This window comes from Trichoplusia ni, chromosome 13, assembly GCF_003590095.1.
Source record: "Trichoplusia ni isolate ovarian cell line Hi5 chromosome 13, tn1, whole genome shotgun sequence".
Taxonomy (NCBI): domain Eukaryota; kingdom Metazoa; phylum Arthropoda; class Insecta; order Lepidoptera; family Noctuidae; genus Trichoplusia; species Trichoplusia ni.
This window is the reverse complement of record NC_039490.1, coordinates 9,473,583-9,493,289: the sequence shown is the minus strand read 5'-3', so window position 1 is coordinate 9,493,289 and position 19,707 is coordinate 9,473,583. Positions and strand designations below refer to the sequence as shown.

The 19,707-nt window shown below is 37.7% G+C and overlaps 1 protein-coding gene across 2 annotated transcripts; it reads right to left on the bottom strand.

The window, feature by feature from the left end:
• Positions 1-9,904: 9,904 nt before the first annotated feature.
• On the bottom strand, positions 9,905-15,753 carry LOC113500292. Of its 2 annotated transcripts, XM_026881017.1 has the most exons (3): positions 14,763-15,753; positions 10,904-11,123; positions 9,905-10,430 (listed from the first exon to the last, which is right to left on the bottom strand). In XM_026881017.1, the coding sequence occupies exons 1-3, from the start codon at positions 15,264-15,266 to the stop codon at positions 10,279-10,281; spliced, it is 876 nt and encodes a 291-aa protein (XP_026736818.1). In that variant the 5' UTR covers positions 15,267-15,753; the 3' UTR covers positions 9,905-10,278. The 2 variants fall into 2 exon arrangements, with proteins under 2 accessions (XP_026736818.1, XP_026736817.1); XM_026881016.1 differs by lacking the exon at positions 9,905-10,430 and having other exon boundaries at positions 10,625-11,123.
• Between the last annotated feature and the right edge of the window lie 3,954 nt (positions 15,754-19,707).

Genomic DNA, 19,707 nt, shown 5'->3' with positions numbered 1-19,707 from the left:
TGTTACTAGTTAGGTTAACTACATCACTGAATGTTTAAGTTGTAGGTAATGTTTTAAAAAGTAGTGGTCTGGGTTTGCGAACAGAGTCTTAGTAAATTCCGAACAAATGTGTGTGTAAGTAAGTAATTGTGTAAATAAATATGTATAATATATGGTGTAGATAATGTAATATAATGTTATCGTTATTTTATAATGGAGTCTAATTTTTAAACATAATGGTATATAATAATAAGTGTTGTAGTTTTGATATATGAGTGTGTATCGTGTGAAGTGAGATGTGTTACAAAAAAATAAACTTAGAATAGAAAAAGTAACATGCAACAAAAAAATAAAAAATGCTTTACAATACTTGATATTATAAAATTTTACCCTAAGTAGTCATGCTGTGCGCCTCAGTTTATCTATGTCTGTTACACAATTTATGCGAATATGAGGTGAGTCTTCGTTTCTTTTAAGGTAAACAATCCCGTTTGTTGTCCAACAGAAATCGTATTTATAAGACTTTTGAAATTGTCTAGCCAGATAGTACAGATTCTGAGTTTTATGTGTTAATGTTTCAGATACATACAGTGGTTTTGCTTGGTAACTGGGGTTTAAATGAGTCGTGTTCAATTTATCTCCCTTGCTTTTGGATTTGTTAAAGTTTTTGACGGCCTTCAGGATCTTATCTTTCATCAAGACCGTAGTGAGCTCGAGAATTATCGGATTGGATCCATCTTTTGACTTGAGTCTGTAGACATCTTTTATACTAGCACTGCCAATTTCCATATTTAGCGTCTTTCCCAATTGCATAAATTCATTGCATAATGTTTCCTTGCTTTCCCCAGTCTGTTTCGGCATATTTCTAATTTCAATCCCAGCCCCACGAGACTTACGTTCAAGGTTTTCCAATTTTTCCTCTAATTCTACGATCAGGACTTTATCAGCTTTCCTTTCCTTTTCGAGGGAGGCAATTTTAGTAAGAAATTCGTCATATTTGTGGCACATAACTTCCATACTTGTTTTGAGGTCTTGAAAGCGTTTTTCCTGTTCCGCAGAAAAAGAGGAAAACATCTCTCTTATAAGCGCCGTAATATCTTTGTGCTCCTCATGATATTTCCTTTTCTTCCGCTCGGTAATATTAGCCGTGATTGCGTGCAGATCAGGCTCCGACTCGCAGTGCTGCAACGATTGGTGGTCAAACCCCGAGGCAAATAACAATGCAGCACTCCGGTTGCTTTCCGGTACAGCTTCGGGTGTCCGCGGGGCAGGTGACGCAGGGGGGGTGCGGTTTAGAGGCATGTCAGAGATATTGTTCCAAGCACAATAAAAAGTACTAGGGCGATATGGATAAGTAGATGTCAGTTTTTAGCACCACGCAGTACAATTGAGCCAGGGGTCAAGCAAATTGGTCGCCGATCGATAAAGTCGAAGAATTTACCTTTCCGTCCAGTCCTGGGAGACCTCTGTGCGTAAACAAAGGAAATGCACACTTTAACGTTAGTATTCTTGATCTTGCGCCGTTGTTTGTGTGTGTAGTGCGTAACCACGGATATGTGACACTGATACTTCTTCAACGTTATGCACTCCTAGTATTCGTTGATTTTTAAATACGAATAATTTTATTTTTAATGTTTAATAAAAATATACTATTTAACTTGCGGCACGTCTGTACTCTTCAGAGGTCCGAGGGGAAAGGTGTATAAATGTAAAGATGACATACGTAAAACTATTCACATCTTTACATTTTTTTAAAAAACATCACCATTTTGAAAACCACCAAGATTTCAACCCTAAATATCATAATTAAAAGCAACACAACTAAAATTCTATAGTCAAATATATACATACGTATAATGTGTTTACAACGGCGTCAGGGTTGCCTCTCCAAGTTTATTCCCTAGCCCCTAACAATAGGCTGTTTGAGCGGAAGTCTCTAATTGGTGCAGCCCTGGGCGTTTTCAAGTCACGGAAAAATATTTCTCTGAATAACGAATACATGTTACAAGTTATAATGATTTTAGTTTTTTAAAAATGGAAAGTTTATTTTTTTTCTTAGTTATTTATTTAGTTTTTTTTTTTCTTGAGTTTTGAAGATTTTTTTTTGCGAAATGTCTTTATTTTCATATTGGTATGTAAGTTGAAGCGTGATTTTATATTTATTTTTGTAATTACTAGCTGTGAAACTTGGTAAATGTGTAATCTTTACGAAAGTTACTTCTTGTAAAAAGACAACGGTGTTTTTTCATTAAAAAACTTATGAAGTTATGTTGATACATCTAGACAAACTAACGTCAGATGGCAGGAGCTGGATGCAAGCAGCCGAAGCTAGATCTCGATGGCGTGCAATTGGGGAGGCCTATGTCCAGCAGAGGACGAATATGGGCTGGCGATACACATAGTTTACTTTGGCTTTTATTAATCTCATCAACATCAACCAGTCTTAGTGTCACTGCTGGGCATAATTATCTCCCATCATCCAATCGCACGCTACGGAGCTCGATTTTTTTACAAATCAGTTAAATTGTTATTATTTTCATTTGAAGTATCAGGAACTCTCAATAAATGTAAAGTGTACCAATCTGTATAAATAGCAGCGCTTGATGTACTTAGTAAGAGGCTGGAAGTCCAATTATCCATCCAATAAGTCTGCCCCACGTTGGGCGCCATTACCGACATTTAATAACACCTGTCTGTGATTGTCTTAAAGCTGATATCTTAAACACATTGCGTTAGAATATAAAATTAATGAAACTCAAAATGTATAGGATTTATTTTTTATTACTTTTCGACAAGTGACATGGCTATGACTTGCCAGTTAAAAATTTTGGAGGAATTCGTCAGCGTTAGCGGTTAGAACAATGTAACTAATCTACAAGTGCAATCTATTTAATAATGCTGCCCCAAGATTAGGTAACATTAACGAAGTTACAAAACCAACCAACTGTCCCACTGCAGGCCTCTCATACAAAGAACTAGCATTGACAATCACGCTTGTGAGTTGCCCCACGTTGGGCGCCATTACCGAAGCTGTGAATAAAAATAAATTTTTCAACTTTGTACTGTATAAATCTATGCTACCTACCTAAATATGCAACACTACCGTTATAGTGCAAATATGAAGTATCACAGTTAAAGTATTATAACTGTGGAAGCCTTTCCACTGGCAAATATACAAATACGCAAACTTTTGGCATTCACTCCATATTAGAGGGTAGGGCTGGGGTGATGTCGATGAAATGATGTGTTATGTATCGATAAAAACAAAATTTGTTACTTAAGTAATTTACATAATGAAATAACTATATATTTCAGTAACACACTATTTGTAAATAATTATGTAAATGTTTGAAGTAATTACTTCTTGTGGGAGGGTAAACTGCTTGGAAACGTAACGCAATACGACGCTACTTTATCTGGCTTCCCTTTTTCACAGGCATCAGACAGCAGTGGGTTCTCCTCTCTCTACTTGTTTAAGATTTTTGTAAAGAGCCCCGAGATGCATAGATGTTTTATTCTGCGAGAGGTTACAATTTTTACAATGAAATTGAGTATAATTTAAACTAAAGAACAGGTTGCACTAAACATATTTTAGAGATATTTCTTCAAATATTCGATGAAGTACTTCATAACACAAAACAATACAATTTACTTACACAAATCATATTACTTTAGCTGTAGAATCATAAAGAGTATTATGACACGAAAAGACTTAGATTTTTTTTAATTAAATGTTTACCCGTAGTGAAATGACAGCATGATATTTTTCTAATTCACGACTTTTTGTTCCCGGGTGTCTTGTGCTTGGTAAATGTTTGTGAAATCTCCGCAACAACGCAAGAACAATTTTTTTAGTAAGGTTAACATTTTTAGATCTTTATCAGATTTCTAAATATACCCATCTTTGATTATAATATTGTTAAATACTGTATTAGTTTAATATTAAATTTGACGACCCCTCCATCTCTATCAAAATTTAAATTAATATGACCATCACAAGAGCTTTAAAAATGTTAAAACGGCAGGACAAATCATCCCGTAGTCCTTTTCAAAACCCTTTTTCATCGACAAGAAAACATAAAAAAATATCGACACATTCCCACCACTAGCCCTCTCATCTACGGGGCGCGTTCGCAAAATATATTCATTCACTATTTTAAAAATAAAAGTAATATTTTTTTAACATATTTCTACACTCTGCTGTCTATACAAACACTTGTATTCATTTTAAAATTAAAAAGTATAAAAATATCTTTTTCCGAAAGCACCTTTTGCAACTCATATTTTACGGTTTTAGGGTATCGCAGCTTAAAGGTTAAACCTCCTTATTAATCCTATCCTATAGTGTCTCATGAACCGTGATAGCAAACCAGTTGAAATTTTCACAGATCATAATTATCTATTAAATGCATAGTAAAGGAAAAAACGAGGTTAGGTGTATGAAGGATTGCAACGCATTGCCATACACCGACACAAAAACGCAGATGACGTAGCTCAGCGGTTCAGGTTTAGTCAGTAAGAGTCTGACACTACATCCTCCGAGGGAGTGGGTGTCCATGAGGATTCCAACGGATTAGCAAAGAAGGGGCATCTTTGCTACGCTACTTTTTTTATGTGTACGGAATCTTCAGTACCGTGGGTAAGAGAGTACCACTTAAACGGTTTATTTCTTGTATGGCTGTGAGTACTTTGATATAGCGCTGATGGTTGGAGGAACAACTGGGACACTTAGGAAGCGGTGAAGAGTGAACCAGGGTTTTGTCCAGTGTAATGTTATCATACCGGCTTATTAAAACTGTAAAATGAAATCATTTATTTTGCAAGTAGGATATATTATCACTTTTACACATTATATTTAATAAAAAACGCTGTGGACATTTCCTATCTGACTACCCTGAGAAGAAATGTCGAAACAAAATCAGGGGTCGTAGTGTAATAATGCGAGTTTGTTGTTGTGTTTGAAGTCTGGGTGACTTTGACATTGGGTTGAACATTGAACATGAGCTAAATTAGAAGATGCTAGTCTATAACCAAATTGAGAAAAATCATTAAAAACTGTAGGCTTTCTTTAATGATTAAAGAGTTTATATTGTCATATATATAAAATTACCGTGTCAGGATGTTAGTTACCGTACTCCTCCGAAACGGCTTAACCGATTTTTACCAAATTTTATATGCGTATTCAGTAGGTCTGAGAATCGACTAACATAGACTATTTTCCATACCACTAAAAAAATATTTTATTTTTCGGACGCAATGGTTTGTTTTTATTTTTTTTATAATGTGGCAGTAAAAAATACATATAACTAGAAATAATTTATCAGGCAAAACAACGTTTGCTGGGTCAGATAGTATTGTCATAAAAATACAGTTCAGCATAAATGTCACCCTGAAACCTGTCCTTGGCTAAAAGCCTGAATTACAGGAACCAAAATAGATTCCCAAAAAAATAATTTCAGCTTACAATGACCGATATTTGGTACGTTATTTAATGAGAAACTTGGTTAATTACGACATTTCCCTAAACTTGTAAAATGTATAATTATATGGAGTAAAGTAACTTAAAAGCTATGTTTAGGAGGGAAAGGACAAGTCACTCAAAGTGTATTAGCAGACACCTGAGCCGGGCGAGTGGCGCCATGCTAACTGTGGTTAGAGAACTCGGTTAAGTAATGGTTGAACTGAGATTAAGTTTGGGAATGTGGTGGTAAGAATTTATGTCGAAAGGTGATTTTTATGTAAATTTTCTTTTTTTGTAGCTCATTCTTCGAGAACAATGCTAAATATGAAAAGTCTAGATTTTTGTAACGATTTGACTTGATTCTAAGAGGTTCAAAATTCAATCCAATACCAAAATATGAACAACACAACTCTGATGACTTTTATATTAATTAAATTATATACATTTATATTAAATTATTTATTAAGCTTTAAAGTCTCTTGAACTTTACATCAATCTCTAATTTTTATTTAGATCTTCCCACAGCACACACTCGCAAACATTTAAACCAGTTCAATCTTTTTCCATATTTTTAAACCAGTAACCTGTAACTGATCTTAACCACGGTTATCTCCCCTTTAACCAACAATGGTGGAACCCGCCCGTTAAAATGACGCCGCCAAGGGTAAGATGGAAAAAGTTTACACAAGTTTTTGTTGCGATATTTATTTACGCCATTAATTAAATATAAGTAAGTACATAAATTTATATAAGAAAGTGTCATTGTCACAGATATAGGAAACTGGGTTATCTGAGAGAAACAAGACGATTTAATATCGTATTAAGATAATTGTATTTACTGTATCCTATGGTTTTTGATTCAAAATTACTCTGAAAGGATTTAAAAATATAGTGTCCTGGTTACCTTACGATTTTCCGTGTAGATTTGTATGCACAGGTGCCGTTTCGATACCGGCGCTGGCAAGTGCTTGAATATTCTTTCAGTAAATACAAAGTTTTTTATTCTAAGACACCACTGACAATCGGTGAAGGGAAACATCGTGGGGAAATTCACGTTATAATATTGGAATTTGAAATCGCCAGTAACCAGTAAAGTGTGATGATCAATGCTCAAACCTTCTCGATATAAAAAGAGGCCCGTGCCCAGCAGTGGGACATGATTAGGCTGGTGTTATGTTTTATAAGAATTGTTTTTCTTTTATTCTAATATATTAACTTAAATACTCCAGATTTAACATTAAATCAATGTTAATGCCTCCTTGCCTAAAGTCCAAAAATTTAAACCAAGATCAAATGAAAACAGTGAAACCGACCCATCGACTTTTATTTCAAACCCAGCATACATTTCATCAAATAAACTACTAAAGCCTGCATGAGATTAAAGCCAAAAGACTTTTTTGTTACCTGTATGTCACGTCGTCTCATTTAGCACGCAGGCTTGCGAAGTCACGTCCCTAGCGAGTAGTGTTGTGACTTGTGTGATCGATTTGATGATTAATATTAGTATGTTTAGATTGTTAGAGTTTTTAAAAGTATGTATTTTGTAATTTTAGAGGAGAGATGGTTTTTGTTAATTTACTTGTGTTTACTGATATTGGAAAATATGAAGTGAGTCTGCGATGTTTTTTAGTAATCGTAGGATCGACTAAAACTTTTTTTGAAACAAAAGCCCCGATATTTGGGAGTGTCATAGCCTCATTTTAAAAATATTTATTTACTTGCCTTATCCTACTACTATTATAAAGGCGAAAGTTTGTAAGTATGGATGTATGGATGTTTGTTACTCTTTCACGTAAAAACTACTGAATGGATTTGAATGAAACTTTACCACAATATAGCTTATACATCAGAATAACACATAAGCTACAATTTTTGAGGTTTCTAATGTGAGGTCGTAAAAAACTCATTTTTTGCGCTTACATTGCAAACGCTGACTGAATCCTACAAGATAGATAGAAGGCAGATAGATAGATAGAAGGCAGGTATAAATTATAACTTATATCTTCTAACCACGCGGACGAAGTCGCGGGCAACAGCTAGTAGGAATATAAATAGGCGTCGATCATGTTTATAATATAGGTTCTGCGTATGAAAATAAGCAATTTTTATTCACAAGAAACGGTAAAACAATAACATAGGTAAAAGGTCTAGGTTAATCATACGCGAAAAGTGTAACTAGTCTACAAGCCACATCCTTACTGCAAATAAGACTGCTCGGATAGCCGAGTGGTTGAGGTCACCACGCCAAATCGCGACATGTCACGAGTTCGATCCCCGCGTATTACAAGCATTTGTGTGATCCACGAATACTTGTCCTGAGTCTGGGTGTCTTTGTGCATGTGACTTGAATGTTTGAGAAACCCAAGACAACGATTAAATTCAATAATGCGGGAATCATTTTAAAAATAAAAGGTGGGAAAATACAAACCTCTTTCTTATAAGTCGGGTAAATATGAGTTATTCCTAGATATGCTGACTTTTCATTCTTTCATACAGCCATTCATATCTGGCATTGTGCATTTGTATGAGTGAGCTATCAAATTGTGAGGCTCGTTCTGCATTCTCAATAATGCCCGGATCATGAGCTGTAATACGGGATATGTTGCGGTAAGGAGAGAAGTTAGGCGTCCGGGAAAATGTCTGGGATTTAATTAGAAAATTGGAAGTGTAATTTTTGTCTATACGAGAATTAAAGTGATGTTTGTTAGTTCGAACGCGCTAACGTCAGGAATTGCAGACAATTTATTTAAGGAATGCTATAAAATACAGGTCATAACGCTATGATTAATAGGAGCAGAGCAGTAATTAAATATGTTACAAAAACGGGGAGAAGCTGCGTGCACTTTAAAACTCTTGATTCGTTTTTTTAATTCTGAATGTGGATCTTTATATCCACGGGGACTAAGACGCGTGCAAAACATAGTTTAATGATGAAAGTGTTAGAATACAGAAAGACCGACCCATCGACTTTTATTTCAAACCCAGCATACATTTCATCAAATAAACTACTGAATCTTGCATGAGATTATTAAGTTCATGAATTGGGTGGGTAAAAGTTTCTCTGAATATTCGAAATTTATTAGTTAAAATAGGGGCTCACAACATCAATTTGACTTGAACAATATGTCTCAGAGATTTCCAAATAAAATTGAATACCTAGATATTTTTTGCGGGCTATTACAAATTCCAATATTTGTAATCCAGGTTTCCCCACGATGTTTTCCTTCACCGTTTGTCAGTGGTTTCTTCGAATAATTAAAAAGTATATGTTACATTAAAAACCTCATATTGGTACCTACTTACCCTGCAATGGTACCGAGTCTGCATTCCTTGCATACAAAACCGCAAGGTCACCGCTACGTAAATAATATCTATACTCTATACTAAATACTAATATATAAAGCTGAAGAGTTTGTTTGTTTGAAATTGAAAATTATTTTTGTGTTGAATAGACCACTCATCGAGGAAGGTTTTAGGCTATATGCCATCACGCCGCGACTAATAAGAAGATACAATGGAAAATGTGGGAAAAAACAGGGAAAATTATTCATCTTCGAGGACTTCCGTACAAAAATTTTTTATTTATTTATTTATTTATTTAATAATCACACTAATCTACCATTACAGGTTACTTAACCTAATGCGGTAGCTAGGACTAAACAAAGGTCTAAGTATTTATGTGAACTAGGGTTTCAAAGATTCAATTATTATGCACATAGTTGCAGGTGTAGATTCCAGCGACTGTTTTAATATGTAATCTTCTGATAATTCCTAACTTATATCTTCTAACCACGCGGGCGAAGTCGCAGGCAACAGCTAGTATTCTATAAAAATAACTAGCTGTTGCCCGCGACTTTGTCTGCGTGATTTTCAAGATGTAAAAAACTATGAAGTTTAATAATAACGGTCATCGCAAAAATGTAATGCAATATTGAAAATGAAACACTTTTTTTTACATTTTAAGCTTGATTTTTTATTTCTAAATTATAATGAATCTTGAGCGGCCCAAAGACTATCATCAAATGTTTGAATCAAACAGATTTCATCGTTTACGATACTATCCTGGTGTCAAATATTTCAGAGCTGTTTTAATGACTTTTTCTTATTTAATCCCAAAAAGAGGGGTTTTAAACTTTGACATATCTGCCTGCCTGCCTGCCTGTCTGTCTGTCTGTGACATCATAGCTTCCGAACGAATTGAACTATTTTAATTTAAACGTGAATTATATGCGAGTGTTCGTTTAAACATGTTTGACAAATCGAGCCGTTTAAAAATGGGGTGGGGGATGCAAGTAGGAAAAAATAACAGACAAAACTGAAACAAAAATGTTTTACTTTCGAGGGTTTTCCATTTTCCAATTGGGTGGGTTATGATTTTCGAGCACGTCTGTTCTTGGGACGGCCTACACCTGAAATAGCTAGACGGATTATGACAGTGATTATGAGGTATCATAAAATTATTATTATACTGTTAGAAATCAGAAGCGGGTAGAGTTTTTTAAAAAGCACGATTTATTACCTTAAAACTAAAATTACAATTATGTAAACAATCATCAAAAATAAATGAGACAAATACTTATTTGCACACGATTAACACAAAATAATAACGAACTGAAATAATGATGTACCTTTGCTTTATAAAAGAAATGACAGAACCTAAACTATAACCTTACGTCTATCTCGCACGACGGATGGCAGCTGAATAGGGGCGAGCCGCCGGTATTCAGCCGCTTATATAGAAACTGTCATCCTACCCCACTCTTAACCCAAGAAATGTCCAACACGGCCGTTCCTGACATCCTGACGTCCTCGTCAGGTAAACCAGAAGGTGCCAGGCTTTAATTCAGATCGGGCATGTCAAGTCCTCGAGAAGCCTCTGGTTCCAGGTGATCTGGTCTTGATGAGGGCCCTGGTACTGGTTCTGGTGTAGGCGACTCTAACTGGAGTAGCTGGTCTTCAACTAAACTATCACCATCATCATTGTCATTGTCTGTGGATGAAGTAAATCTATTACTAACCATCAAGGGCACCAGCCCATGTTGTTCTCATGCGGGTTAATTCGTGTTAGTGTTAGAATAACCAATAGAATTAGAGGGTTTGAACGTCGTTATTTAGTAGCCCAGTTAATCATCTTTACTTGTAGTTTGTAAATAAATAACTCCAGCTCTAGTAACCACCAACGTTCAGACAACTTAGGTACTAAAATAACTGAAAATAACTATGACTAGCATGCTTAATAAAGAACGCTATGAGCGCACATCTCACAGCGACTGATCGGTTTGCAAAGCCGACCAGCTTCCAGAGGTCGTGGGTACACCCAATGGATGCACCACACCGACAAAAGGCCAAACAACACTACTAATCCCATGAATAGTAGGCATCTCCATAGAGTCCAAAAGGCAACATTGCCCCAGGACATCTCTTCAAGGGTATCACACAAGTTGGTCAACGGCACCAGCTTACCCTCGAAGAAACCAGCACACGACTCAGGTGTCCACTCGCCTTCCCAAGGCACCATGTACTGCGCAGCGGCAAAGGTTGTTTTGCCATAGGAACCGGCCACCAGGCGCAACTCGTAGCGCCCATGAGGCAAAACACGAATCACTCTATAGGGCCCGCGCATGCCATGATCAAGCTTCCCCGTGGACTGGGCATACTTGATTACAAAGACCAGGTCTCCTTCCTGAAACACACGAGGGGGACGCCTATCCCGGTTAACTTGAGAGTCCATGGCCGCTTGGTTTCTAGCTAGCCGTTCGGCCGTCCTTTGTCTGACGATCTCTCTTCTCGATTCACGATTTTCTGAGGCAGGACTAAGTGCGACATCTCGCACAAGGACTCGAATTGCTGGTGTAGCGTTCTCATGGCCGATTAAGAGGTTCAGAGCCGAAGTTTTTGTGGTCTTTTGTTGTGTCAGATTAAGGATTAGTTGAAGACGCCACAACTCCTCAGCCCATTCAGTTTTTTTTGTAAGCTACTTCGATCCTCAGCATATTCAAGACGGTGCGAACATATCGCTCCACTTGTCCATTGGAGCGGTGCATCTCGGGTGTTATATGGTGAAGTGAAATGCCTAGAGATTGCGTCCACGACTTAAAGCTTGCGGACTCAAACATTCGGCCTCTGTCGGATATTATCAGACGAGGAGTACCGAACAATGATATGACATTCTGACAGACATGTTTCAGTGCTTCTAAATCTTGGGAGCAAATAGGCGTAAGTAAGCAATATTTACTGAACGCATCAATGACCAGCATTACATGTTTGAAGCCCTTAGATACAGCCAGAGGGCCAAGTGCATCAATATGGAGAGTGTCAAATGGGACATCAGGTTTAGGCCAAGAGGAAATAGGTTGAAGTGGCGCGCGAGGGACTCGTTTATGCGCTAAACAAGTTACACAGTGACGAATGTACTTTTTAACAAATGCCCTAAGTCCGGGAAACCAGAAATGTCTCAGTATTAATTCTAAGGTTTTATCGGCACCTATATGGCTATGTTCATCGTGGAATACACGCAAGAGACTCAGGCGTTGTCCCTTCGGTATATAGCAAAGAAGTCGCGTCTCCTCTCCAACACGACTGTACTGATAATAAAGCACCTCATTTCGTACTAGATATCGTGAAGCGTCTAATTCTCCTCGCTCCAACGCCTGAATCATGTTGCGTGTTTCCTCGTCCCCGGCTTGAGCGATTTGAGCCCAGTTACGCGGCCTATCAATGTTATTTACAGGGTTACGGCTTAGGTAATCCGCATGCGGCAACATGGCACCTTTTCTATACGAAATTGTAAAATTAAAATCTTGAAGATAAATCCACCATCTTGCCACACGTGGAACCAGGTCTTTTTATTCTGAGTAGCTTTTAAAGCATTACAATCAGTAATTACGGTAAAATGAGATCCTATTAAATAATGTCTAAAATGTTTTAGAGCCTTTACCACAGCCAGGGTCTCGAGCTCGTATGAATGGTACTTTGGCTCTGCACCCTTGGTCGCCTGGCTGTAGTAACCGACCACGCTTTTAGTACCGTCCTTACGCACTTGCAACAGAACGGCACCATAGCCCAAGCTACTCGCATCAGTGTGCACCTCAGTGGCCAAACTTGGATCGAATATGGCCAACACGGGTGCGCTAGTCAAACGAACAATGATCTCTTGTCTGACGCGCTCTTGCTCTGGTCCCCAAGAAAACGAAACATTCTTACGAGTCAAACGTGCTATGCAAGCCATCCTGTTCGAGTAATTGGGGATATATTTGCGAAAGTAGCCCGCCAATCCCAAAAATTGACGGACTTGTTTTACGTTTTGTGGAGGACCAGAGTTTACAAGGGCCTTGACTTTACTAGGTGAGGGACGCACTTCCCCGTTAGATATAACACGTCCCAAGTACTCGATTTCGGTACACAAAAACGAACACTTTTTAAGGTTGATTGAGAAACCAGCCGCGGTTAAAGTGGCTAGAACCTCTCTCAAGGTTTGAAGTCCGTCATCAATAGTGTCTGAAAGGATTAAGCAGTCGTCTATGTATACCAAAACCTTTCCAGGTTCTATAAAACTGCGCAAGGTGGAAGCGATTATACGCTGGTACACTATTGGTGCGTTAGTGAGGCCGTAGGGCATTTTTAAGTACTCGTAATGCCCCTCGGGCGTCACGAAACCGGTGTAGGGGACGGATTCATCATCAATTCGGATTTGATGAAACCCTGTAGCCATATCAAGCGCAGTGAAATAGCGACACTTACCCAAGCGATCAATGTGGTCATCGATTAAAGGTAATGGGTAACGGTCTTTGACCGTTATCTTATTGAGAGCTCGAAAGTCAACGCACATGCGGTCGGAGCCGTCCTTCTTTTTGACCAACAGAATAGGACTGGAATAGGGAGACTCCGACTCGCGAATAATGCCCTTGGACATAAGATCCCGGATGATGTCACGGACTTTCGACTTCTCATCGTATGACATTTTGTAAGGTCGATAGTTCACTGGAATACTGCTGTTGAGTTGAATGTGCATGCACCCAGTTGTAACAGTGGACGTCGCAGTGCCCGAAATCATGTGCTCCGAGTATGTGTCTAAGATACTTTTTAGTTTGACTAAATTGTCCCCAGTTAATGGGGCATTAATCATTGGTTGTGCGTTTGACTCCACACTAGACACTAGTACAAGACTTGAATTTCGAACAATACGTTGTGTATTTTTGGTCCGGACGTAAGTAACACCGTCCCTATTAAGCACATCTGTGCCTATTATGATAGGTGCATTCATGCACTCACTCGGCACAATTAATAAATCTACCTCCAACGAGATGCCTTCCAACTCAATCGTTAATGTTACATATGAATCTATTTGAGTAATTGACTCGCCTACACCCTTTATCTCGCGATTTATGGGTTTCTTAGTGCATGTAAAATATTTAACCACCGAAGAAGATATCAAAGATACGCCTATAGCGCCACTGTCAATTAAAAGATCGATTGGAATACCCTGGATAACTCCTACGACAATATCATTTCGTTGCGAGCTAGCGGCACAGAAATTAACGTTACTTTTATTACGCTGCTGATCAATACGTTGTTTCGCAAAACATGACTTAATATCGTGACCACACTTTTTACAGTAAGAGCAAACAAGTGAAGAATTAGGCGCTTTTTCGTTTGGCTTTGGATCCGAATTAGTAGTTTTGGAAGTAGAGGGCTTCGCCTGCTTAGGGCATGTAGCCTGCTTATGACCGGTATCACCACACACAAAACATTTGGCTGGACCTATTGGGCGTTTCCTGAAACCCTGTGATTTACCGCTGTTATTAACCTGGGCGTTTGACCGAAAACTTGCGGCTGTGAATTTTGATGGCTTTACAAAAGTGGATAAATAATTAACTAGATCAGAGGGTTTCAAGTTTGCATTGGTCGCAGTCGCTTTTACGTGCGGGTCAACAATGCCTCTCAAAATAATTTCCGTGGTTAAATCGTCACTAAGGCCCTTAACAATGCGTAATCTTAGCAGGGATTTACGCGCATACTCGGCGTACGTTTGATACTTATCAGAGTTAGAAGACATGACTTCATACAAAATTCCCGCCGAATCGATTTTCTTTACACATAGAGGTTTAAAATCTAATTTAAAATTACTCCACGTACGATCATTAGACACCCACTCATTGAGCCACGACCTGGCGTCTCCCTTCAGACAATTACCTATCCTAGAAAGGCATTCACGATCGTCCCATTTGTTAACTAACTTGGCCCTATCGACCTCTTGGAACCAAGAATCTACGTCATGAATGCTGGGGTCAAAGTTCGAGACATAGTAACTATGGGTACTCACCGATTTCAGTGATTGAATTGCCTCCACAATTTGATCGGTACCTTGTCCAACTGTGGTTGGTCCTTCCGAAGCTGGCACACGAGAACTCTGTTCCAGCGCCTCCAGTCGCGCCAGTACAGCGTTACAGGATCCACAATTGCTCGGTGGCGGCGGGACCACAGGCGACAGCGGCGGCGTGCGCACACTGCGCGACGCCAGCTCGCCACGTGGTACGTAACCGTGACCGCGGTCCCGTCCACTGGAACGCCTAATGTGCGGCGAGCGTCTCCGCGAATTGCTGCGAGAGTGACATCCTTGCGTGCGCCGATTCCGCGAACGTCGGAGACGCGGAGTGCGTGTGCGCGAGCGATCACGAGAATGCCGTGACCGAATACGCGAATCACTTCGTGAACGACCATTCCGCGTACGGCGATGGGTACGCGAGTATCTTTCACAAGACACGCGCGAACGGCGGTGCGAAGAACGGGAACGATTCCGTTTATCCATTGTCAAATTATGAATCATGAAAAATAAGAGAACACACACACCAAACTTAACGGTAGAAAAAAAAAACAAAAGAGGGTATGAAAAAAAAACGACAAAATAAAACAACTAAGTGATTCGCAGTTGAAATAAAACTGTTAAGATCAAGTCAGGATATTAGTGGGAATGAATCTTTTATCCCACTTCTGATGTTAGAAATCAGAAGCGGGTAGAGTTTTTTAAAAAGCACGATTTATTACCTTAAAACTAAAATTACAATTATGTAAACAATCATCAAAAATAAATGAGACAAATACTTATTTGCACACGATTAACACAAAATAATAACGAACTGAAATAATGATGTACCTTTGCTTTATAAAAGAAATGACAGAACCTAAACTATAACCTTACGTCTATCTCGCACGACGGATGGCAGCTGAATAGGGGCGAGCCGCCGGTATTCAGCCGCTTATATAGAAACTGTCATCCTACCCCACTCTTAACCCAAGAAATGTCCAACAATACTGTAACCAAAGAGGTAAACCAGAACCATATTACTGAGGCCCCGGTGTCCGTTCGTCTGTCTGTCACCTGGCTGTTTCTCAGGAACAGTGATAGCCAGACAGTTGTTATTTTCACACACGATGTTTTCTGATGATATAAAGAAGATGTCAAATTATTTTTGTGGACGGAGCTGGTGAAGTGAGAGTCGGCTCGGTAACTGTGCATTTTACATAGTGTCATAAGATATAAGATTTTGCAAAATTGCACCCAGATAAACGGTTTCCTGAAACACGTTATGTTTGATTGTACTCTTAATATTAAAACTGATCTTCCTCACAAACATTTGGAATATTTCCAAAATAAAAAAGTTGGTAAACGTGTTATCTTGGACCCCTGGTGTTTTGGTCATGATTTGCCTTTAAATTGGTGATAAATAAATCGCGTGGTAATCAAAAAAATATCAGACACCCCTTTTTTTAAATCGACAATGACATAAATCTAAAGTATAGGATATGTGTAATTTTTGATGTTACGACAAAGCAAAATATGAACATAAAAGTGACTTCATGCGCATGAGTTCTATTTACTGTACCAATTTACAAAGAAAAAATACGTATTTTATTCGTTAACCTACCTGACGATCATTGAATTAAAATACCGTCATCCCTACTGCATAAATGGAACTTAAATAAAGACTACATGAGGTGGGTTATGAGGTTACGCTGTACGAAAGAAGAAAATTTTAAATAAGTAGAGATTACAATAAATTTCTCAGTTTCTCTAATGGCAGATGTAGACCGATCAAATCGTTAAAATATTGAAAAATCCCAGGTATCAATAGACACATAATGTCAAAAACTGTCTAGCGTACGCTCTAATTCATTGATAGCTTTGTTCTTATAGATATTTCACACTGCATACTATTATGCAGTTTTTATGCAAGTTCAGGGCTTTTTTATCCCAAATACTTTTGGCCTATGTATTGTTGCAAATTTAAGAAAACATTATTTCATTGTTTGAAAGGCTTTTTTTGTTTGAAAAATTATATTTTTGTTGCTAGTTGTTACAGATGAACCAAGGTAATAATTAACTGTGTCGTTTAGTAATTTATTGTTATGCATAATTATAGATGAGATCAATGTGAACTACATGCAACTTTGGGTTGAGTGTCACGACGAATGTTTTGATCTTGGAGTAGCATCGCCAACATTACCGAGCTAAAAACATAGGCATATACTCCTATCGTAAATATATACAAAATCATATTACGGCATTCCACATTTGAACTTGAGTAATTTTAGTACATCAATAAAAATAAAAATAATTTAAGTTCCTTTCTTTCAAGGATTACGGTAACAATTGCATAAAAAAAACGTATTAGTTTATGTTTCTTTTATTTTACTTGTGAAATAGTCGCGGTAGGCCTATACCAGACTTGAAAGAGAATAAAATGACTAATTTTGTGCAAATGATTTATTTTCGAAAAAAATATTATTGCTCTGCCAAAAGTCTTAAGATAAATACCGTGATGTTTTTTTTGTGTAAATTGATGACCGTGCTGCCTACTACTCAATGGGGTGAAAATACACCTCATAATTGTATTACACGATGTTACGGGTGAGTCCAAAAACTTAAAACTTTACTGCTCATGCCCCCTGCATAGTAGCGTTATAGTTTTTGTATATTTGTTGTATCATGTGTACGATAAGGTTCATGCAAAATTTGAACGAAATATATTCAGTAGTTCATGAGATAATTTGATATTTGTTTATAGATATAAAAGGCTCCTGCTCACCCCCTGTAACGAAAAGCGAGATAATAAGTAAAAAGTATGTTGACCGGACCTCTTGTTGATATTCTCTGAAAATTTGAATCAAATCTATCCAGTACTTTCCGAGATCTTTCCGGACATACATACAGACAAACAGACAAACAGACAAACAGACAAAAATTCTAAAAATCATATTTTCGGCATCGGAATCGTTCGTAGACCACCCTGCAATCATTCTTTTTTAAAAATATTCAATGTACAGTTTTCACTTTTCTACAATTTTATTATATGTATAGATAGATTAATTCTCCGGACATTTCTCTGTTTACCTTATAACCCCAGTCTACCTACAACAGGTACATACAAATCCACTGTTATTGCGCATTGAGTGGCAACCAGCAAGTGGTTCTACAACTGAGTACCTTCGTTATACCTCTACAGAGCTGATAATACCACCATGAAATAAGGCAGGTGTTGAGAATTAAAGAGATTTCTTAAAGAAATAAGCAGTAATATTTTACATCTCTTCCATAATGTGTGTCTTTTTACCTGTTTGTGTACAAATTTGGTTAAATAAATAAATACAAAATCTCAACACTCCCGCAACGCCATCTAGTCTCAAACTAAGCAAAGCTTGTATTATTAGTACTAGACAACTGATAAACATACTAGCTTTTCGCCCGCGGCTTCGTCCACGTCGAGGTCGGTTATATCACGTTTCCAAGAGAACTCTTCAAAAGTCCGGGATAAAAACTATCCTGGATTCTTTCTTAAGGTCAACTCTATCTCTGTACCAAATTTCATTAAAATCGGTTCAGTGGTTTTGATGCGAAAGCGTAACAGACAGACAGACAGACAGAAAGAGGTACTTTCACATTTATAATATTAGTAAGGATATTCACCCAGACACAGAACAAATAATCGTGCTTATCACACAAACATTTGTCCCGGGTGGAAATGGAACCCACGACCTACGGTATAGTAGTCAGGGCCACTATTTAAAAAAACAACTGAAAATTAGTCGTAGCATACAGAATTGAGAGCTGAAAGAAAGGATCGAAAGGCCAAATGCAAGTCGGATATAAAGGGTGCTGTACAAAATGAGGTGAAGAAAAATAAATAAATAAAATTGATCACCCATCAAATTAGTAAACGTTGCTCATGATTTTTGAATCTTCGTTATTTTGAAATAAAACTACTTTTACTAAACCGCGATAAAATCCGTAAAAGTAGTTTCTTCGTTATTTGTTGTTATAACATCAATAGAAATAAGTACCGTATGGGCAAATATTTCAGCTGTCTAGTTATTATGATTCGTGAGATATAGCTTGGTGGCAGACGGTAATTATTTAATTTGGGGTCGGCGTAACATGCCTTCTTCTTCCATACCTTTCTATATGACGTCATCTCACAAGAAACACTCTTTACAGCCATATCGTCTTTCACACAATCCATCCATCGTTTCTTTTGTTGTCCTCTTCCCCTACATCCATCCACATCCTTGACAAAAGGTGAAAGAATGATAAATTAATTTATTTAATTTAGGTAACTTAACCGCCACATAAAAATAAAGTACCACCTTTAACAAAGATCGAATTAACAGCTCAAGTGATATCGTCACTGGTAATAATTTAGGATTAAAATATGCATTCCCAGATATTATGCTTCTTTTCATTTCTAGTGCTTAAGTTGCCTCAGACCTGTGTTAGATCTAGATCTACACGCTTTTGGAACTGGTGTCAGCAGAGATTGCAGTCTGTGTAGTGTTTTTAAAGAGATTTTTGTGGGTACAGTTTTAGTAAGAGGGGAAAGAAGTAGAAAAAAGAGAAATAGATTTATTTATAAGCTTAGAATTTAGGTGAGACTATGCTATATGAGAATTATGAGGTGTGTAGTTAACATATGATAAGAAGCCTTATACATTCTGCCTGACGGCATGCAAATTTTTCATTTTTCAATTTTTCAGCAACTTGTTTTGCTGTAATAAAGATACAATTTTATAATCTAAATTAGCTGTTGCCCGCGATTTCGTCCGCTTGGTTAGGAGATATAAGTTAGGAATTTTTGAACGGTAGCCCTCGAAGATGAATAATTATCCCTGTTTAAGCCACATTTTCTATTGTATCTTTGCTCCTATTAGTTGCAGCGTGATGGTATATAGCCTTAAACCTTCCTAGATGAATGGTCTATTCAAGACAGAAAGAA